This window comes from Cordyceps militaris (genome assembly GCF_000225605.1).
Source record: "Cordyceps militaris CM01 unplaced genomic scaffold CCM_S00004, whole genome shotgun sequence".
NCBI classification, from domain to species: Eukaryota; Fungi; Ascomycota; class Sordariomycetes; order Hypocreales; family Cordycipitaceae; genus Cordyceps; species Cordyceps militaris.
Genome location: NW_006271972.1, coordinates 2,996,143 through 3,017,801, shown reverse-complemented (window position 1 = coordinate 3,017,801; position 21,659 = coordinate 2,996,143). Strand labels below are relative to the sequence as shown.

Here is a 21,659-nt window from a genome sequence, read left to right as displayed (position 1 = left end):
TTACCCAGCCATGATGCATAAAGAAACCCGCAGCAATCGCTTCGCACGACATGCCGATGCGGGCCTCAACGCCTTACTCGTCTTTGTTCTCGGCTTCCTTGATTCGTACAGTGATGCCCTTCCGGCCAGTCTCAATCTCGTAATGCCCGCCGAGCACCAGATCCTTGGCCACCAGCTCGCGTGTTCTGCCCAAGCTCTCAATGTCGGCAATGCGCTGGATCGTCAGCTCCAGATGCTTGTCGAAGCCGGGCTGGCTGCAAATCTCCTGGAAGGCAATGTGCATGGGCACACTGCTGGCGCGCACGTCTGCCTTGCTTGTGATGCTGAAGAGGTTGAGGCTGTCCAGCTTCCGGATGAAGTCGCACCGCGTCATCAGTTCCTGGGCAAGGTGAAACGGGAATGAGGGCAAAATATGGCCAATGACCGGGTCGTATATCAGGTCCATGTCCTTCTCCTTGGCTACTAATGCCTGCGCGAGAACCATCGCGGCAGCCTACGCTCAAATTAGACAAGTATTTTTGCGAATAGGATTGGGATATCACGGGTACTTACCGCCCACTTTTGCTGATCCATGACATCGTCGTCCATTTCCATGCCCAGGATCCAGCACTGGTTCAGGAACCACCTCTTTTCGATTTCCTTGATGCTTTCACAGGTTGCCAGCATATCCCTACTTTTAGCTACCTTGTTTAAAAAGTTCAATCGTCCACCAACACGGTCGTACACCTGCTCGAGCTGCTTGGTGTCGAGTGACTCTCCCCAGTAGCGTTGGCGATACTTCTGCAAAGCACTGACCGCTTGCTGTTTGGGCAGATCAGTAATGGGGAGTACTTCCATGCGCGTGGCCAGCTGCTTCAGGCGCTCATAGACCCAGTAGTCGTCCGAGTTGAAGATCATGGTGACGAGATTGGTGGCCGCCCACTGCTCAGCCCGCTGCTGTAGCAGTTCAATGAGGTCGCGACCGTCATCGTCGTCGCGCAGGAGATGCATCTGGTTCACGATGAGGATCAACGGCTTCTTACGCTTCTTGAGCAGCTTCATGGCAACTTTTTCCAGCTTGTTGAGGGCGCGCTCAATGTCGAGCAGCGCGGTCGACTCGCGCGGGCCGCGCTCACTAAAGTAACCACCAATGTAATCTTCGTGGAACTCATAGTTGAGGGCTTTTCCGAGGCGGATGCGGATGACCTCGAGATCTGCATGAGCCTCAAACATGGAAACGCCATCACCGTTGATCTTGCGCATCGCCTCGAGCAGCATGCTGCTCTTGCCGGCGCCCTTCTCGCCAATCATGAGAAAGTAGTGGCCAACGTCGCGGCCATCGACAATAGCATCGACAATGGTCTGCTCGTCGCGATGCACCCAGCGTTCCTCATTAGCCTCGCTATGGGCCGGCAAATCCTTCGCAACAGCTGCCAGATCAAGGACAGGGTCACCGGGCTCAAAGGCGCGGACCATTTTGTTTACCACGAGCATCTTATAGCTTCTGTGGTAAATATATCCAGCGGCAGCGAATCCGAGTCCCAATACAAGAATCGAGGCAAACGTAGTCGCGGCCGACTCTGCCATTTTGGAGAGCACTGACGGTTCCCCCTGGGCCTTGTCATTGCTGGTACTGTTTGTGCTTGAGCCTGAAGCTGTTTGAGCCTTGCCCTCTGCTGCGGTGGACACATTAGCATTGTGTCGCATGCTCGGCGGTTATCAATGGCCCAAACGTCATGCCGCTGGATCAATCGAAGCCCGGTGCCACCCAAAGACATACCGTTCCGCCTTGCGCCCTGCGTTGAGAATGCGCCGGCTGTCGCCGGAGGCCTCGTCGGGCTCCTGACCAACAAACGCGTTGCGGTGGCAGCCGCAAGCCTCGATGTAAGCATCGCGATGATGGTGCTAATGCCTCACTCGATGACAGGGAATAGCATAGCGTGGCGTGAGCTGTGAGCTGTGTATCAATTTTGATTTAAGAAGAGAAAAAGAACGCACCAGAGGAAGTCTCTTGGCGCTGAACGCTGGTGAAGACACGCGCGCGATACGGACGGGCATTGGTCTGTGCGAATGGATGCGCCCACGAGGCCTGTAATATGGACTGGTCGCACGATTAGCTGGCGTTCTGGTTCTTTCAGCGGGTTTCTTTCAGCGGACGCTTGTGCCGTTTCCAGCGAGCTTTGTTGCGGTACTCCGCCTTTACGGTGCCTTAGCACAGAACACAGGCGCTAAAAGTGACCATCATCCACTGACAAAATCCCCTGGAATCCCCTGTAGGTTCTCCACTATACTCGTTCTTCTTTCATCTTGTCCCCTTGCTAGCGCCCAACCTTATTTCCGCTCCTCCACCATCACGTCTCGAACGTCTCGAACGACCAGTGACTCGCGAAACGAGCCCTCTTCCAGCCTCGACATGTCTTGTCTCAATTGAGGATATGCATCAACTCATACTCTGCTTCTCATGAGTTGAGAATGCTGATGCAAATCGCCCCAGACTGCGAATCACTTGCTTCTCACCTTGCGCCTCACCTTGCCAAACGCTCGTTGAAATACATGTAGCACTACCGCCCGCACTCCCCCCACTTTCTTGCGTCTCACTGTCCTCTCTTCTCCTTATATACTGAACCAAGCTTCACAGAAGAAATATCTATCCAAATCGTCCCCCAGCGCATCAACATGTCAAATGGACTACTTAGCGGGCTTGTCAAGTGCCACACACCAGCACATGCTTCACCATAACTTGAGACTTGTGTTTCTCTTCGTTTCCTCTACATATACACTACACCCATGATGCTTCCAAGTGCCCTCGAAGTCGAACAACGCTGGATGCGCCGAGAGATCGCCCGGCTACGCGAATTGCTCAGAATCGACAACCTAGCTTACTCCAAACACCACTGCGAATTCACAAAAGCTATCCAGAGCAGACTGCGCTCCTTTGATCATGACGACTGCATCCATTCAGCCCTGCTTCATAGCACTGTCCCGGAATCCACAAACAGCGCTTCGCTTTACACCATCAACCCGCGCAAAGCCATCATCACAGCAACACGGGTCGTCTTCAAAGATCCATCTCACAGTGGTGGTATTGAATATGAATATTCCATGCACGGAATTGTTTGTTTAGACCAATTGGAAAAGCATCGCTTAGTGCTAGTCAATACCGTCAGGCGTGAAATGGGGGCAGCTATGGACGTTGCGCAGCTATCGCTTCTCCACGAACTGCACAACACTGCCACTCTTCACTATGGTCTTTTTCACATGGGCTTCCGTGCAGCTGTAAGAAACAGCAGGTCTACAATATTTCCATCTGCTAACTTTGCCTTATTACAGATCTTAATACAGAGTCTAGACCCAGGACTGCAGACACCAAAGGAGCAGATCTTGGCCAAGCTCAATGCCCTCTTCCCACCCATCGCTGCTGCCAATTTGGACACGATACTGCCATTGGCTCCATACTCGGAGGGTTTACGTGAAAGTATTCGCTTTTCCGTTTACGAGCACTTGATGTGTGGCCATGCGAATGACGTGACCAAATGGCTTGCGCTACAGACCCGGCTCTTTTCCTGGTGCAACATGCCTGGCTACACTGAAGCCAGGAACGCGCTTCTGCGTTACACCGAAGAATTCAAAAAGCTTGAACTACTCTGCCTTTCCACTTTACATGCGCTCGAGTGCCGAAGACGGAGTATCTGCGTCCCGGAGTCTCCAGCAGAGAGCTCCTTTCTGACGAGCTCGTCCCGATCCAGCGCAGCTCCGTCCCCGAGCCCCTCATTTCTCGATAGCGACAGATCTGATTTCGAGCCAGTAATTCAAGATTCCCATCGCTCACTTGCTTCCGGCCGGTCACTATCTTCATCTCTCCGGTACAATGCGCAGCTCTCGCCGCTCCTGAAAGGCATGCCTGGGCGTGAAATCTCGGCCGCCAAAACGGACGGTGCGGCTTTTGCTGGAGAAATTGACGTGCCTCCCATTCTCACTTATCCCAATGACTTGTCACGTCATGAGTTTGATCAGCATCCGCTCGCCAAGCAATTGGACATTTCACTCCGCGAAAAGATACAGCTCGGCCTCATCATCCCTAGGCAGCTCTCGAGTCGTAATTTCTAGTACAATTTTGACTCTGATGACGAAATAGAGGATGAACCGGCCGAAGCCCCTCAACTTACCAGGGAGAAGAGCAAAAGACGTCGGTTTGGCAGGAAGGGCTCAGACACGCAGCCGCCGCCCGTGCCGCCTCTGCCCTCGATCCCCGAGGCGCTCCATCCGAACTTGACATCAAGCAACTTTGGAAAAATCGTGAGGCGAATCAGATCAAGGTCAAGCTTAGCAACGCGGAATATCTCGACTATAGACACCGCGGCGCAATCAGCTCCCGACGCGGCAGAGCTTACTAAGACTCCACGCAAACTCAAGATATCCTTTCGGCGAGGCACAAAATCAATCATATCCAGCCCAGAGTTACAGCCTGACCACGATACTCCGCTGCATTTTGAACTGGCCAACACCGATCTCCCTTTTTCTACTTCAGCCCAGAATGCACCCACCAGCCGAAGACAGAGTATCGTCGGTCCCTATGAGACTGGCTACCCGGGAGTCAACAAGTTGGAAAAAGGACCCGTCCAATGGAAAGTCGCACCGCCGCGTCTGTCGCCCATGGAATTTGCGAGATCGCATCTGATCCAGGCGGCTCTAGAAAGACGTCTGAACAAAACCCCGTCGTCTCGGCTGACCAAACTATGGTTCTGGACCCCGGGATGGGAAACCTTTCTCGTGCTACCAAGCAAACAGATGCCATCAAACAAGACTCCGGCTCAAGGTGTATGGCATGAAAACACGCCCAGTCTGGGATTTAAGATAAAGACAACTGAGGTCACGCTAACGGAACCGCAAGACACATTGCAAGTAGAAACGGATCGGAGAAGCTTCCTATCCTGTCCGCGGCTGTCTCTGAACCTGGGCAGCTTTGCCATGCAATTCCCCTCCATGTTGAATTTGATGACCTTGGATGGCATCCACACTCTGATATCCTTATCTAGCTCTACAAAATCAGGATCCCCTCCCGACACGGGCGAGAATCGCCGGCCGTCTGGAAGATCCGGCATCTACGCACAACAGGCAGACACAGAGCGGACCCTGTCTACGCTCAGCCGCGACTCACCAAACCAACGGGCAAAACCAGGTATATTTCCAGCCTCACCCACCAAGTTCTGCTGGCGCACGCACTTAACCAAGCCTACTTTAGACTTGTCCTCCGCGTCCCCTGCCGTCCACGACATCGATCGGCACCGCTTCCAGGATGGTCACGGCGAGGCGCACACGGCCATGCCCATCGCCGACAATCCATTCCAAGACACTTCACCCTACTACCACCATGTCGTTTCAACTACCGAAGCGAGCTCTTCAGCCGAAGCCTCGTGGGGTTTTACGGACGTCGACAGCCACCCCCATGTCACCGCCGCCCCGAAACATATCGGACTCGCGCTCCCGCCGTCACCACCGCCGCGCCACAGCTCAGCAATCGCTAGGCGGCGGTTGCGCCACCACCTCGCACACGAGGCCCAGGTCGTGACCCCCGTCGCGGCCCGCAAACTCGGGGTATTAGTAGCCGGCGGCGCGTGCAGCTCTGTCCTGAGCCTGCGCGCCGCCGCCGCCCACTCTGAGGACTTTGCCCTGCCCGACGCCGCCGACGAGGAGCGCGCGCTGCACCCGCCGCCGCTGCACGTCCCGCGGCGCCGGCCTTTCCCGCAGAGCACCGGCCGTGGGCTACGCGAGCGGGACACGACGCGGCGGAACCTATTTCGCAGCAGCAGCGACGACGCCGATGACGCCTGGCGCGGCTTGCTACGCCATCTCGGCGACGGCCTCCTGCCGCTCCCTGACGAGGACCGGCCGGCACCGTGGTCCCCTCTGCGTCGTCGTGGAAGCGACAGTCTGCCGGCCACGCCGTCGCCACGCCGCCAGAGCTCGGTTCTGAGCCACTTGTCCATCACCCCGACGGCACTGCGCCTGGCGGGCTCGTTCATCCCGGGCGATGACGACGAGGAGCAACGTTCGGGCTTCAGTCCCCGGCAGCGCAAGGTTGCGTCGACGCATCTGCTTATGCCGGATTCGCCCACGCTGCCGACAGTCGGACCGCAGGTTAGAATGAGACGGTTCTCGCGACGTGGATTGCACGGTTCGTTGTGATATTGACCAATGTATCTAGTAGAAGCGAAGTCGACATATTGCTATCGGAATCCATGGTGTCAGAGGATAGAGCCCTACCGTTTGAGGAAATGGGAGCTGCACTTGGACGCAAGTCTGCCATTGGTTGGAAGGCTGCTACTGTAGGATGACACATGCATACTGCTTTCTGCACACGTACCTACTCAATGCCGACCCTCACAGGTTTTGCCAGACTCGTCTTGCACGTACGTTGGCTACGGAGGCGAGTTGGGACAGGCTGCATCACGGAGCCTGACTATCAGGCACACGAGTCCGTTCTGTACAGAGAACCCGGAGTAGAGTGTCCCGTGTCCGGCGGCGGCCGGAACTCCAAGAAGCCCGAGTCGAACGTTAACGAGCCATTTAGTAAGGTTTCTTGGCTCTAGCCAGGCCTCACACGAAGCGAACAAATCACGGCAATTCTAATACTAATGTACACGTCAACGCATTAGTTTGAATCGCGAATCTCCTGCTGAAGGCGTGGGTGTGCTATTGGTGCGGCAACACTGCTGGGGTGGGCTAGTAAGCCGAGGCGAAGTTAGTCTTGAGATCGGTACCTGCTATGTGCCCCAAGGCACGGCCTAGAGAGAGGTACTAATCTCTCCAAGTGTTTTTTAGCTTTTAGTTTGCATCGTCATTCTTCATTATTAGAATCCTTCTGCTAACTAGCTTTGACCCGTTGTAGAAAGCGTACGCGGGAAACCACATGGGCTTGCTGCGGGCTCTAGTTGACTCCATCGACCAGATTGGGCGTCACGCGAGTCCAACGACTCCGATTATCAATCTACGCCTTTGTATTGCTTGGATGTCACCGTGGTTCCCCACATCCCGCATCCCGCCCATCTGAAGCCATGGGGTCGGAACGCGGTCCGAGAGAGAATGGTAATCGGTTGCGAAAGCAGACACAGCCCCATCATGCATCATGCAAGGTCAACAGATATTGCGGCGCCGCTACTCGAGGAAATCATGCCCTCGCCCCCCTCTCTCTGCGCCCCATCACGGCGCTTGGAGGCGAGGGAGAGCTGAAGCTGGAATAGCCCACGGTTCGAGGGGCGCGCCAGCTGCAAAACGAGTGGCTTCAGCGACACTTAAGCTAAAATTAGATAATGACAAATCGCTCCGACCAGACATGCAGACACTGATACAATTTCAGTACCGGCCTGGCTTGCATCCCCCGGGCAAGGGAGTCGGATACCGAGAGCGTGGTTGAGGCCCGCAGGTGGCGCGCGCCGACTCACTCGGAGACTTCTCCTAGGGGCCCCAGCCAGGGGGGGACACGGCTGGTCGAGGGTGTATTGGGTTTTTTTGAATTACCGGCGAAAAAAGCCTGGTCCCTACGCGATTCCCAGCTACCCGGGTGCGGGCGACTGCAGGTACATCACCACCGCATGAGGAACAAAGCACCAACGCCCGTTCACGTAGCGGGAAGGCATCAGCCCAGCTCGTCTCCAAGGTGCCGGGGGTGCCGGGGGGGGGGGGGGCCTTCCCTCCCCCCTACGCCACACAGCTGACAGCCTTGCTGAGTTACATCGCGCGTCCGGGTTGTTCCGCCATAAGTGCTTTTTTTTTCTTTTTTCTTTTGGGCGGGCGGCGGGCGGCCTCGCATATTACGTGGCTACCATGTCGAATTGAGAAGTAAGATTCGTGCCATCGTGCAGGACGGGGAGGGGTTCTGAAAGTGAATAGTTTTCATCAGAGGAGGGGGGGTGTGAAAGGAGACAAGGCAGTGGCTAGTACGGAGTACGGAGTTGATGATAACTCAACTATGCTAAGCGTGGCGTCAAAATCAGCCGTGGACTGCTGTGTATTTCATGAATGAGGCAGGCGAGCCAGAAAGCAAAAATGCAGGCCAGCATGTGTGATGAAAAAGAGCGACCGCTTTTGTCGAATGTAGTTAGGAGCAGCCGCAGGGAAAGAGAAAATGCAAAAAGGAATTATTAAATGAAGAAAGGAATTGACTTAAACTGATTTATTTAGAAGAAATCTGAGATAATGAACCTTGTATATATTTTAATTATATATCAAAAGGCCAAGATTTTACACTCTTAGTATTTTAGTTTTAAATCAATTATGAAATATTCGTGAGCTTCAGTGCAAAACTCAAACTCGTATAATGGTTTATTTATACTTTAAAGGACGCTAAAGTTGACTTACTTGTATTATGTAGAAGTGGGATAATCACAGACGCGGCAGCTCCTCTTGTCCCCCTTGACCAGGTGGCATGTTTCTCTTTGAGTGCGTGCAAGTGAGACCCCCATCAAAGCGGCACATGGCGTGTGCTTGTCGTTCGTTCCGAGGGCCTGGATCCTGTGGAGTTGAGGGGTCGTTGAGAAATAGCAGGGTCGGTATGCCGTAGTTACGAAAATTTTGTGATTCAGAAATGCAGTAAAAAAAGCAAAGAAGAACACTGGTCTGGGAGGCAGATCGACATGCCGTACTTCCCGTGTAAGAACGCCTCGCGCCGACAGCTTGGGTCTACCACCAGCACTGAGATTCCGGACTGCAACCGAAAATTTCCTTCCTTCTACTCGGTAATAATAACAATTCGTAGAGACAAGCCCAAAAGGGAGAAGCCGGGCCCGCCTTGAAGCAGCGTGTGAGGCGACGCTTGGGGGAGTCAATGGAGTGAACTGGACGGCAGCCAGAAGCGATGGAAAGAAAAGTTGGGGGCCGGCGGGAGGGCCGCCACTCCAGTCGCTTGTATATTTGCTGACCTTTGAACAGGACCCGTATTATCTCATTCTCGAGATGCACTGGATCGGCGGATTTTACTGTGAGCCCAGTATCCGTATCACGCCGATCGTTTGCGCGGCCAGTTGGTGATCCCTTGTCCCTGGATCGTCTTTACTGGTAAGCAGCCCGAGCAATGCAAGACAGCCCGTTGTGGGGTGATTTCGCTAATTGACCTTCAATTCCAGACTGTTGGAAAGTTGGAAATGCACTGAACCCCTAGTCTGTCCGTCGGCCAAACGCAGTAGCGTCGGAGACTTTTCTAGAGTGAGCCCTGGAAACCTTGGCGTCGCGTTTTATCATGTATGGGGATCGATAGCTTCGTTCCGAGTTGCGTGTTTGGCCAGTTGAAACCAAATGAAACGCCTCGCCGATCACTAGTTATGATCTCTGCTGCGTATTCAATAATCGTGAGTCTTGCGGGCGGTGTGCCGGGCCTTGCACACCGGCCCAACACTTACATAGACACCCCGGTCATTGGGTTACCGAAAAACTGGAATCATGCTTTCGTACCATTTTAATCTTCCCACCCATCCGCAAGACAGGTAACAGCCCCTAGGCACTGAGCCAATGAAATGTTAACCAGACTGGCGTATTTTGAGAAGCAAGGGTCAAAACTCGGACGAACGAAAGCACCGCCAATCGCTTCACAACCCACAAGTAGGCTATGCAGTGGCAGTGTTGTTGAGTTTGTTCCAGGAGTTTGGTTGTAATATTGCAGCCACATGGCTTAACGTCGTGCTGCTCATCCCTCACAAGGTCGTGTGCCTCCGGTCGGTGGCGACGACAAGGTACAGGACTGCTGGTCGGCCGCAACTGCGAGTAATACCCATGACACGCTGAAGTCCACCACCATAGTTATACATGACATGTCAGATTCGCTGCACACCACCGCAATGCAGCGGAACACGGACCGGACCTTGCTCAGCCCGGCGCCACTGTCTTGGAGCACCACACAGTACAACCACACCTGGGCGGCTTACAGCCTCAACGGGATGTCTGGTAATGCGACAGTTCCAATTGAGAGCGGGAATGACTTGTGGCGTGAGTGGCTGGCTTTATTGTTGCGCCCGCAACTCAAGCCAACGCGCCGGTATTGCATCGTGGCTTCGCTGTAGAGTTGTCGCGCTAATACAACAACCCTGGCAGAGAACCTGCTTATAAGCGGTGACATTCATTTTGCTGCACAAAATCACTGTTGTGGCATTCTGCGGTTTGGCGTAGCAAACTGGACCAACATAATAGTCACCTCGCTGGCCAATGATGGTGGGCAGAGAGAAGCGGTGGTACAACATGTCTATCTCGGCTTGTGAGCTCTGTTTATCTTGTTAATTCATCAGTTCATGGGAGAGGACCTGCCTTGAGAGGATCTGAGGACAGAATGATTGACATGAAGAAGATCGGCGCAGGTTCCAAGGTTGGTGGATAAATTCCTACACTATGCAGAAGCCATTCGTTCTCGATTCAATTGCTATTAATAAACAGTTCTCGTCAATTTACCGTGGATTTTGGCTTGATACCAAGGCTGACTGCCCAGCGTCGATCGCGCAAAGCGACCTACCGACCATCAACGAACAAGGCCCGGTAGGCTGCCGCTCTCACCCGTTCAGTAGTCCACTAGGAAGGTACCCTGGCCGCAAGTATCTGCCAGCCATGTGGCCGTGTGGGAGGACGGTGGCGATGGCGACACTAAATAAAAGAACCAGGCTGGTGCAGCAGCCTCGACTGACAACGCAGCTCTGCTCGACTCATATCTGTTGATTGGGACCCGGAAGAGAATAATAAGGAAGACGGGTGGTGGGACTGCAAAGCAGGAGAAACAGACGCCACGGCTGAGCTGTTTGCGACGGAGAGGAAGAGCGGCGGGCAGGAACTGAACCGCGCATCCAGGCCCGCTTTCGATATGGCGCTTGCAGCCAGCCAAAGACGAGCACGGAGAGAGACCGAGCGATTGGTAAGGTCAATCTAGAGCGTTGGCTGCCGCCATCTCCGATTATGCCCTCGTATGCTTGGTGGGAGAAGGCTTTGGTCATTAGTTAGATGAGCGCTGTGCTAGCCTGAGTTTCCTGGGGCGTGTCAGACATACGGACGGATCCGGAAAGGACGGTCAACGAAGAATTGCCACACGATTGCGCGCGGGGTACGCGATCACTATAGCAGTAGGTAGCAGTACGGACTACTCCGTACATAGGACATAGGTAGGTATCTTTCATCAGAGTCGAAGAAAGAGTCGTCGTTGGTCGCGCGCACTGGTATGTAACAGCAAGGCTGCCAGGACCACACTTGGCACGCGAAAGGGAGACGGGCCGCGAGAGGAGCGGGCCGTCAAGCCACCCTTGCACTGTGTTCCGCAACACTCCACAGCCGGCTCAGGGGCTTTCCTCCCCCCGTCGCTTGTATTGGCCTGAACTCTTAGCGTCCTTTGGCGAAACGCTGCACTGTGCGTATCTCACAGCGTGCACTGTACAGGGAGGCAGCTGCTGCCAGAACCAAGTGTCAAGTGTTTGCATGCAAGCTTCCAAGATCATGGGAGACGCAACAAACACTGGACACATTGCGGCGTGAACACAGCGAGAGACCCAGCATTATATCCATGGCGTACAGCTGCAAGCATCTTCCGACCTCTACCTCGCACCTCCCAACGATCCCAACGATGCCCGTCAAGATCTCGCCGTCCCCGCTGTTGTTTCAATGGCCGACGGAATAGAATCAGGGTCTTGCCTCTACATAGGTCCCTGGGCTGGATATCAAAGATACGCGGCATCACGATTTTGATCCTTTATCACTGCAACTCTGCAAACTTGTCAACTCGAGCCGCCAGCACCATGCAAAACACAAAGTAGCCGTAACGCTTGCATTCAGGACTCGCGCGCTTCTTGAGATGTTTCATTGCGCGGGGATCTTGGGGAGCGCCAAAACTGGACTGCGAATGAAGGTCTGAGGTATATGTAACAGCCTTTGCCGCGACTCAGAATGATGATAAATAATTCCACCATGCCTGCCGCGGCCTGCAATCACAACGAGCCGCCAATGGCAATCTACCAACCACTTTGTCACTACGGAGTAGACAAATCCATCATGTTCCATCTCTTAGAGCGAGGGTACTCAGTACATGGCCGATAATCGCAGTGTCCTCATCACACAGCCAGCAGCCTAAGACCCACGAGCCAGCAAGACAACGCCAAGGTTGTCACATTTCGTCTCAATCCCTAACTACAGCGTGGGCTTGTTCGGCAGCCGGAGCCCTCCATTCTGTCCTTGCGCAGCACTTGGTAGTGGCTTCTTGTTAGCTTCATCCCTTCGTCAATTCTCCGCGTCCTAGCTCCCGGCGGCCACCCAACGTTTGTGCGTCGGGCAGTTCCAGCCACGCATCCAAAGACCAAGGCTACCAGCACAGCGCAGGCTTCATCGCCCGTCTCGCGGACAAGACTCCGACTAGCTGTCTGTCATTCAACAAGTGATGAGACATGGATTGCCGGCGCACTACTGCCACAGTGGAGTAAGACGCCGTTGGACGCCCGCCTTCAGAACCCCTGTGCTACAAGTACAGATGCTTCCAGCATGATCAGCAAAGTTGCGTCCATGGGTCTTGCCCCCCCGGCCGTCCGCTACAAGAGGCGTTCCTTACACACCCGTCACTAGGTCTTGGCGGCCATCGGCCATGCTCATCTCACCCCTCACCTCTTGCGAGGACAGGATGCAAGTGAGCAACGGGCAGGGAGGCCTTGTCAGGTGGGGGTTCTCAGTAGCCCATTTTGTCGGAGCTGTTTTGGTGTGGTATGCTTGGTTGATATAAAGACAAGGTCTTTCTCTTCAGCGTCGACTTTGTTAAACCCCAGACACCAGCCGCATCGCAACAACCGATTAAAGCCCGCGCGACCCGACGAGCCCATCCTGCATCCTGCTTCCCTGGTCTAGGCATACACTTCTGCTTCCACGACGATCTGGATGCTCCTTTTAGCCGTACCCTACCTAGGCGAGGGGAGAGCGACGTCTTAGCCAAAGATATATTGGCAGACTTCTCTAAGCACTGCCTTGATCGCCTCCCACAGCTTCAACCCCTCGTTATTCATATCGTCTTTACACACCTCGCTACTTCCACACGCCTTCTTTCCAAATTATTGTTCTGTTTCTAAACTCCCACCACACGCGACCACGGTTTGTTCTTTGCTGTTTGTCTCATCGCCCTGTACACCGTTTGGTGCTTGGCCGAAGCTACATGTTGTTCCTGTGATCCTGGGCATGTTGGCGCTAGAAAAGCCCAAGCGTCATGGATTATATGCACGTCGGAGAATTAGATATTGACGACAACGAACCACCGAACTGGGAGCGTGAACGTCTTTGGGACAATATGCCAGGGCCACCGTTTCCGTCTGACAAGACTTGGGCGCCACCAGCTACACTCAACTCAGCCCATGGCAGTCAAGCATCACCTCCCAGTGGGTTGACGACGAGTGGTACCAACAATGACCGAATCTCATACTCGGGAGCCTCGTCATGTGAGGGATCATGGGCAAGCAGCACCACAGATCATGACCAGGCCGAGAGAGATTTGAACTGGGATGAGTGGGAGGAAGGGTCCGATTCGGCACCGATCAAACCAAAGAACGAGCCTGTGGATGACGAAGATATTACCATGTCCGAGGTCAAAATTCCCACATTAGCGTCTCCAGAAAAGAGCATCGTTGCACCTGGCCAAAAGAGAGGTCGAGGAAGACCTAGGAAGAACCCAATTCCAGCACCTACAAATGGCACCAAAGTGACCAAGGGCCGCTCCAAGACTGGCTGCATTACGTGCCGCAAGAGAAAGAAGAAGTGTGACGAAGCTAAACCCGGGTGTATGTGTTTGGCTTGCTGCACTGCCAACCACTGCTTGCTGACGAGATTGACAGGCATGAATTGCGAGAAGAACTCTGTGTTGTGTGAAGGTTATAATGAGAAGCAAATATGGAAGAGTGGCAAGGACCGTGACCAAGGTGAGCAGCAGAGCTCCAGTCATGGCCGGCGCAGCTAATTTTCTAATACAGTCCTACCAGGACGCACTAATCGAGAAGCGTTCCCAAGCGTTACGCTTCCGACTCTTGTCCAAGGCTTGGATACTCCTGAGGACAAGTTTTTTTTGCGACATTACATCAACCGTCTGAGCAACGTGCTGACGGTTGAACCAAAGTCTCACAACGCATTCAAGGATATTCTTCTCACACTCGCTACCAGTCAGCCAGGGCTTTTGCACTCCATTTTGTCCATCAGCAGCCTCCACATTGACCTGGATACACCTTATGGGGAAGGGATCTTGCAAATAAATCCTGCGGTCACGAAAGAGTCACTGCGACAGCGTTCCAATTACCACACTACGGAAGCGCGGAACTATCTATACGGAGCCTTCGAGAAGTCCGAGCTTTTGGACAAAGATAGCTCTGAGTATCACCTCGTTTTGGCGGCTCTTTATGGCCAAATGTTATGCTTGGTGGTGCGGACTTTGATAGAAGGCAACCCAAGAGGTGAACACCGCGTGCATCTGAAAGCTTATCAGAAATTGATACGCGAATCGCCACCAGAAAGCACGCAACTCCATACGTTTATTACTGAATTTTTTCAGTATCATATCTGTGCCGACGATCTCCTCTGGCATCCAGAGACCGACTCGACGCGCCTATCTCTTGAAGAGACCGGCAGCACTCCGCATGACCACACATCGCGCCTTGTCGGCGTCACTGATGGGCTCTTTTGCCACTTGCGCGACATTACAACTCTGCGAAACGAAATCAGAAGCAGGCTGGCGGGGGCAAAGGATCAACCGGCCGTGAGCTACGCTGAGATTTTCAAAGCCAACGACATCACAATGGCACTCCAATCTTGGTCTCCTAATTGGCCAAGAAGCGACAACAGAGTCAGGGTCGGCGAGCTATACAAACTGACGTTATGGATCTACAGTTTCCGCACGATTTATCCGCCGGCGGCAAGCAATGCCGACTTCCTCTTGGGAGGCTCCTCTTTGTTATCGTATATGCAGGAGAGGCGGTCGTCAGTTGCGTCCTCTGGCCAGCTGTCAAATGGCTGCAGCGAGGATAAGCACCCTTTCGAACAAAAAATATCATGCTCTCCGAACTCATCTCGAACCAGCTCGATCCACGAGGAAGATGGCCTCCCCACACCAGCTCCGACACACGGGACTAGCTCAAGCCGCCCGCCCTCGCCACCACCTTCACGTAGGCCCTCTCAAGACGACAAGCGAGTGACCACGTCGATATTAGATGCGCTGAGCATTCTCGAGACGTTTGAGCCCAACGACCAGTGTCAGACACTGCTCTTGATTCCTTGCCTGCTCATTGGCACATCCTGCTTCGATGCAGCCCTGCGTCCCCGGATCCAGGCTGCGGTGCAAGCCGTTCGTGAGTACACTGGCTTGCGCAATGCGGACCGGGTGCAAGAGGTTCTCAACGCGACGTGGGCACTCATGGATGCTGGTGATTGGGTTGCGGTGTGGGATTGGCAAACCGTTGCCCGACACAAAGGACTCGACTTTTGTACATGATGCTTGACAAAAAGATGTTTTGGCTTTTTCGTTGTTGTTTTTGCAATTATCTGGTGAAACTGCGTCGTACGTTTTTACGCCAACAGCCCGCAGCAATTTGCGGAAGAGATGTGCCAGTATTGGTCTTACAGGGTCGACATTTCATGCTTGATTTTCTTTCTAGTTGCTTATTCATCTTTGCCGGAGGAGCGATATCGTGGTGGCAGTAGTTTTCTTTGGCGTTTATTGGCTCGCTGAGCCACACTCATGTATTCGGCGTTTTAGCAATTGATGTCTTTTATGCATACTCTGCCATTGAGTCAACATGATCTTACCGTTCCCCCAAGCAGTACCATTGACTCATTATGGCATACAACCTCCTGCGTCCTGTCTCCATAACTAGCGATATCATGTGAGTTCTCCCCTTCCCTTGCTCCATACCAGCCCAAGTTAGTTTGTCCCTTGTCGGGACAGTGTCGTATGTCCATTGATACTGAATCAATCCGACATAGCACTGTTTCCTGCCTAGCTCGATGCTGGTCGCAAGACAGATACATCTTACTCGGGGGGTGGAGGCGACGGTTATGGGCGAGACAGTAATACTAAAGGGCAAGGAGCACGTTGATGCCAACTTGCTTAGCTTTACGAGATCATTTCTACGATTGTTTATTTTCTCAGGTATTCTCTATTTACTAATCCCCCTTCCTCCTTTGTAGCATTCTCTTTCTGGCCGCCTGGGCGGTCAGGCCAGACAGGGCGTTGATAGGGAAGTGATCAACGACACGGCCGTAATAGCTGGGGCGGTCGGAGACGAGGCCCCAGCCAGCCACCTGGCACGATGCCAGTTTTGCCAGATATTACTTTTTCTTATAGAGATTAGGGGTCCCAGGAAACATGAAAGTAGTTGCAAAATCTGCACAAATACTTGACTCTTCTTCGACACAGGTTACGAAAGGATGCTGTCTGTAAAGTGCGAATAAAGACAGCGAATGTTTGGAGGTTGACAAGGATCATATTGACCGTTATACATATACACACAGGTCCTATCTCAAACATGTCTCATTCCGTAACAAAGCAATAACACGCACCAGCGCTCGAGTAGGCAGCAGGGTGTAAGGCGGTAGTCAACGAAGAGGTCGTTTCAACTACATCTCATAAGGAAGCGATTCATTCACACGTGGGTTTTCCAACCAGAAATTCCTTCATTCTTTTCTCAAAAGCTCTGTCCTCATCCACGTCTTCCATCTCTGTCGACATCAAACGAAAACTGCCCCAGCGGCTCGCCGCCTTGTCCGGGGTGGCCCAACGGCGGCGCACCACTCCGCGCGCTGCCGCTGCCGCTGCCGCTGCCACCGTCGAGGCGCTGCGCAATCTGCTCGGCGACCTCGCGCGGCTGCTGCTGCTGCTGTTGCTGCTGCTGCTGCTGTCGCAGGCTCATGGCGTTGATGGGGACTGGTCCGCGGAAGGTGGTGTCGACGTACGGCTCGTACTCGGCGCCGGGGTATCCTGCGTCGGCGGCGACACCGTCCATCATGCGGGCCTCGCGGCGCTCCTGCAGCGCGGCGGCACTCGCTGGCATGTCGTTGTAGGCGCCGGGGGCAAAGGCGAAGTCGCGCTCGCGGCGAATGTCGCTGAGGCCTGAGGCGGAGCGCTCGACAGTCCAAGGCGCCTGCTGCTGTTGGGCGGCGGCCGAACCGGGCACCGGCCGGCGGTGGTAGATGGGTCCGGAGACGGTGCTGTTGGCGCCCTCGCCGAAGCCGACGAGCGAGGCGGACCCGTCGTCGCTCATGCGGTCCTCGTAGCCGCCGACGGAGCGGGTGGCGATGCCCTCGTCGATTTCCTCGTCCATGGCGTCGGGCTCGGCGGCCATGCTCGCGACCGAGTCGGCCGTCTCGCGGTAGTTGGTGTCGGTGCTGAACATGTCCTCGTCGCGGTCGGCGGCCGTCTGGCGGGAGCCGCGGGAGCCGGTGCCGCCGTCGCCGTGGTGGCTGCTCTCCGTCGCGCTTGCCGTGCCGACGGTGCTCATCTTGGTGACGGCGACGGGCTGGCCGTTGACGTCAAAGTACGAGGGCGTGAGGTTGTGTGAGGCGGGAAAGTTGGCGGGGAAGCCGCTGGTCGAGGTCGGCGTCGTCTGCGGGGAGAGTGACGAGGCGCCAGCGCCAGGCGGGCCGCCGGTGGCTATGGTATGGGGCGGGGGTGCGCGCACCGTCGAGACGCGCTCGAGGCCGGCGAGGCGCGAGATGCGATCGGCTCGTTCGGCCTCGAGGCTCGTGGTGGACGGCGTGTGCTGGTGGCCGCGGCCGAGGGCCACGCCGGGGAGGTGGCCGCGGTGGCCGTCCTTGATGGCGGTCGTCGAAAGCGCCGACAGCGAGGTCGTGGTGCTGGTCGGGGTGCCGCTGGGAAGTGGCCATGTGAGCGACGGTAGGTCAGAGGGGGGGGGCAAACGGAGGTCACGATGCGCTAGACGTACGGTATTTCAGACGGGGTGTCCGGGTTGGAGCCCGGCTGGGGAATGTTGATGTAAGCGGGCGGCGCCTGCGCCATTGTGAAGAGAGTCGTGCCGAATCAACAAGAGAGGTGGAATAGGTCGGTCGGTCGCGTCGTTGTTGCTAATAAGGTGGAAGTGGGTGATGATCGCGGTAATGTAGCCGGCGTGAGAGTAAGGCTAGGTCGAAGTGGCAAGACCAAGGTAAGCTTAAACTATTTAGAGACATATACTAACTATTATATTATTTAGTACTTTATAATACGATAAGGTTTAAACCTACATGAATACACGCTTATAACTACTAATACTATATTATAGTAACTATTTACTAATAATACTAAAAACTACTAAATCTTATAATATAGAAAAATAAAAAGCTATATAGAAGAATAGGGTTCCACTTAATTCAAGACTATATTTAGTATAATAAATAGCCACTATATAATAGCTACCCTATAGCTAGCACTAGCGATTGATTATCTTAATAATGTTTTAAATACTAAGGTATAAGTTTATTATAGATTTACTATATTCTTTCTTATATATCTTTTTTTTAAACTTATAAAGGTATAAAATATAATAGCTAGATGTTGTTTAGCTAAAATAACAATTTTATATATTTTATACCTACTTACTGGTTATTAGACTCTCTGCTTCTTTCGCCTTTATATGGCCATTACGCTGCGCTCGTCGCGTCCCGCCTCCCCATCGTGGAGCCAGACTCCATGCCCCCTCCTTTATCAATCCCTCTTGCGCGACTACCAAGCTTTTCCTTCAGCACTGTATCAGTCCTGCGGCCTACACCGCGCCCACACGACTACCGAACACTCTCCCAGTGCTGCCGAACGTCTCTGCGTACACGGAAATATACCACTCGCGCCTTTCTATCCACACCCAAAGAAACTTTGCTGCTCCCCTCATCCGCACACGCGGCACTCCGCAGGCACAATGTCTGTTGTTTCTCTTCTTGGCGTCAAAGTTGTCAACAACCCCGCCAAGTTCACCGACAAGTACGAATTTGATATTACCTTTGAATGCCTTGAGCAGCTTGAAAAGGGTACATTTCCGCCAACTTGACGCGTGGTTCTCTAAATGCTCACGGTTTTGGATAGATCTCGAGTGGAAGCTCACCTATGTCGGATCTGCCCAGTCGTATGTTCTTTGTGTTGGGCCCCAGCAGAATTCACTATACTAACATCCCAGTCAGTGATCAATATGACCAAGAGCTCGATTCTCTCCTTGTTGGCCCAGTCCCCGTTGGTGTGAACAAATTCATCTTCGAGGCTGATGCGCCTGATACGTCACGAATCCCCGATGCTGATATTATTGGTGTGACTGTGGTTCTCCTCACTTGCTCATACGACGGCCGCGAATTCATACGCGTTGGATATTACGTCAACAACGAATACGACTCGACGGAGCTAAATGCTGAACCTCCAGCGAAGCCTATCATTGACCGGGTCAGGCGTAACGTACTGGCCGATAAACCTAGGGTGACTCGATTTGCCATTAAATGGTGTGCAGCCTAAGTCTTCACTATTCAATGTACAAGCACGTGCTAACAGCTCACAGGGACTCGGAAGCATCTGCCCCCGCCGAGTTTCCTCCCGAGCAGCCTGAGGCTGACTTGGCAGTCGATGAAGAAGAATATGGAGCCGACGAGGCTGCTGAAGAGGCTGCTGAAGAGGCAGAAGCTGAAGCTAGTGAGAAGCTCGCTCCTGCTGCAGGCGAAGATACCGAAATGGGAGACGGCGACCAAGAAGCGGTAAACCCTAACGAAGACAACGAGGATGCTGCTTCAGACGCCGGCAGTGTTGACGGCAGTGTCGACCTGGAGGGCGAGAGTGAGGACGAGCTCGATGAGGAGCTCATCGAAGGCGAAGGTGAAGGTGAAGGTGAAGAAGCCGGCGACACTGCTATGGAGGTGGACGCCGAGAAGTCTAGCAACGCCGCCAGTGCCCAGCGTGTGAGCGTTGCTTCCTAATAAACGATATGGACGTTTTATTAATGTTACTTCAGGCATGATGTAACTCCTACGGATAAGCAGGATATGTCCTACACTGACGAATACGACGCGATTATCTATAAAGTGAGGAACGATATCCCGTTTTTGGCTTGGAGACATGGCAATTGGGATAGTTGGTGACATTTAAAAAAACGTACAGGGTATTTCCCAGTGCGTAGAGCTCAGAACACGTATTTATACTATTCTTTTGTTAGTAAAGATGGCGGCGAGAACATTGATTTAGCGAAGATGCTTTCTGCAGCTACTGGAAATAGCACTATTTTTTTCCTGAAGAAGCCAGCAGACTGGATGCCCTGACTCCTGACCAATCAGATTCACGAGTCTTCTCTCTGTATTCAGAGTGTTAGGTAGTTTACGATATGGACAGTCTGGGAGATATATACAGAATCAACCCCCCTGCGCTTCTTTATGCACAGAGGTTCCCGCTTTATTAATTAATCATTGAGCTGCCATTTGAAGTGCCTTCACCATCTCCAAGGGCGCAGATGTACTGTACTCCTGCACCCTGAGGGGCAAGGCGCACTTGCAGTCTCTGAGTGCCGACTTTTCTTCTCACCCGCGCCTTTATTACTGTTACATAGCACCGACTCCCAGCGGTACTGGCGGCTTTGGTCATGGTATTTCCTTCCTCCCCCTCCTAGATGTCTCTCACGCCAATCGCAGCCCGTCACCAGCACAGGTACAAACAAACTGCTCGTCTGTATGTGCTTCTCTGACGAGGAATTCCTTGCAAGATACAGTCTTTCACCAAGGAATTGACACTCGTGCTAGGGGGAATACTGCGCGATACGAAATTGATGCCACGGCGAGCTCAGCGGGCAAATTCGCTGCGTACCGGAGAGACAGCTACGTGAGTCCGAGATGTGAGGCGGCATAGGAGATCAATTGGAACAGTGAAACCAACGAGTTGCCGGGCTTGCTTCTTTATCAAGGGCGAGATGGGGGACGGGGTGATCGATTCGCCGACAGTGCGGGATGCCCTTGAGAATGTCCATTCTGCTGGCGAGGCTGTCGCTTGAATCACATATGTCTGTCTAGTTGCCTCTGCCTCACATGTATGTCTAGCATCAGCCACTAATATCGTGCAGGAGCCACCGCCGCTCATCCTTCCCGCGCGGATGCCCTAATCTGGCATGTCCGACAAGGGCCGCTTTCATTATGCATCGCGAAACGCAATAATCCTTGTAACCAGTGCTTCAGCGCGCCTCTGTCCCCCCTTGCCCACCCTCGCCAAAGGTCCTTTTACATGGTCTCTAAAAATACTACACCTCTGTCCCAGCACCCGGGCAGCGTTGCAACCGCCGTTCTAAAGAAGCTTGCTGACCACATTGATATGCTAGTGCTGTGCCTTGCAGGGGGAGGCCGTTTGGTGTAAGAGGATCGCAATGCAGGGGAAACACGACTTGATCCTCCCCGAAAGGACTACAAAACTCATAGCTCCTCCTGTGAGTTTCATATCTGACGTTCTTGGATATGACGAATAACGGGAAAACGTGGCGCTGACTCTATAGTCATAGATTGAATTCATGTTTGACCGCCCGGCTCAACTCTTTAGCGGCTCGTCAATCACAGAGTCTCGACGTGTCATGGACCAAGGCAACAATATATATCGCATATACAATTCATGATTTCAATGATTTATCTACCTCGTGTGTTTGTGACACCCGTTTATGGCATGATCAAATTTGCTGAATGGTAGCGGATTGGCGACTTGTAGC

At 53.4% G+C, this 21,659-nt stretch overlaps 8 protein-coding genes across 8 annotated transcripts; 5 read left to right on the top strand and 3 right to left on the bottom strand.

Moving 5' to 3' along the window:
* Positions 1-73: 73 nt before the first annotated feature.
* Positions 74-1,686, bottom strand: CCM_05970 (uncharacterized protein; the record flags this gene model as incomplete). The annotated part of the gene is made up of 2 exons (XM_006671114.1): positions 74-493; positions 553-1,686. 2 exons carry the CDS (start codon positions 1,684-1,686, stop codon positions 74-76), a joined length of 1,554 nt encoding a protein of 517 aa, XP_006671177.1.
* A 1,080-nt stretch (positions 1,687-2,766) lies between these two features.
* CCM_05969 (uncharacterized protein) lies at positions 2,767-7,220 on the top strand (the record flags this gene model as incomplete). The annotated part of the gene is made up of 8 exons (XM_006671113.1): positions 2,767-3,255; positions 3,322-4,075; positions 4,153-4,275; positions 4,331-6,131; positions 6,188-6,305; positions 6,367-6,406; positions 6,484-6,549; positions 7,033-7,220. 8 exons carry the CDS (start codon positions 2,767-2,769, stop codon positions 7,218-7,220), a joined length of 3,579 nt encoding a protein of 1,192 aa, XP_006671176.1.
* Positions 7,221-8,612: 1,392 nt separating this feature from the next.
* CCM_05968 (uncharacterized protein) lies at positions 8,613-10,031 on the top strand (the record flags this gene model as incomplete). Its single annotated transcript, XM_006671112.1, has 4 exons — positions 8,613-8,628; positions 8,777-8,956; positions 9,500-9,622; positions 9,673-10,031. The coding sequence occupies 4 exons, from the start codon at positions 8,613-8,615 to the stop codon at positions 10,029-10,031; spliced, it is 678 nt and encodes a 225-aa protein (XP_006671175.1).
* Positions 10,032-10,353: 322 nt separating this feature from the next.
* CCM_05967 (uncharacterized protein) lies at positions 10,354-11,620 on the top strand (the record flags this gene model as incomplete). The annotated part of the gene is made up of 5 exons (XM_006671111.1): positions 10,354-10,574; positions 10,651-10,867; positions 10,950-11,072; positions 11,116-11,353; positions 11,415-11,620. The coding sequence occupies 5 exons, from the start codon at positions 10,354-10,356 to the stop codon at positions 11,618-11,620; spliced, it is 1,005 nt and encodes a 334-aa protein (XP_006671174.1).
* Positions 11,621-13,183: 1,563 nt separating this feature from the next.
* CCM_05966 (OefC protein) lies at positions 13,184-15,448 on the top strand (the record flags this gene model as incomplete). Its single annotated transcript, XM_006671110.1, has 3 exons — positions 13,184-13,751; positions 13,806-13,889; positions 13,941-15,448. The coding sequence occupies 3 exons, from the start codon at positions 13,184-13,186 to the stop codon at positions 15,446-15,448; spliced, it is 2,160 nt and encodes a 719-aa protein (XP_006671173.1).
* A 671-nt stretch (positions 15,449-16,119) lies between these two features.
* On the bottom strand, positions 16,120-16,483 carry CCM_05965 (uncharacterized protein; the record flags this gene model as incomplete). The annotated part of the gene is made up of 2 exons (XM_006671109.1): positions 16,120-16,257; positions 16,466-16,483. 2 exons carry the CDS (start codon positions 16,481-16,483, stop codon positions 16,120-16,122), a joined length of 156 nt encoding a protein of 51 aa, XP_006671172.1.
* A 172-nt stretch (positions 16,484-16,655) lies between these two features.
* On the bottom strand, positions 16,656-17,971 carry CCM_05964 (uncharacterized protein; the record flags this gene model as incomplete). The annotated part of the gene is made up of 2 exons (XM_006671108.1): positions 16,656-17,823; positions 17,898-17,971. 2 exons carry the CDS (start codon positions 17,969-17,971, stop codon positions 16,656-16,658), a joined length of 1,242 nt encoding a protein of 413 aa, XP_006671171.1.
* Positions 17,972-18,863: 892 nt separating this feature from the next.
* Positions 18,864-19,899, top strand: CCM_05963 (histone chaperone ASF1, putative; the record flags this gene model as incomplete). The annotated part of the gene is made up of 4 exons (XM_006671107.1): positions 18,864-18,972; positions 19,028-19,067; positions 19,123-19,431; positions 19,488-19,899. 4 exons carry the CDS (start codon positions 18,864-18,866, stop codon positions 19,897-19,899), a joined length of 870 nt encoding a protein of 289 aa, XP_006671170.1.
* Positions 19,900-21,659: the final 1,760 nt, after the last annotated feature.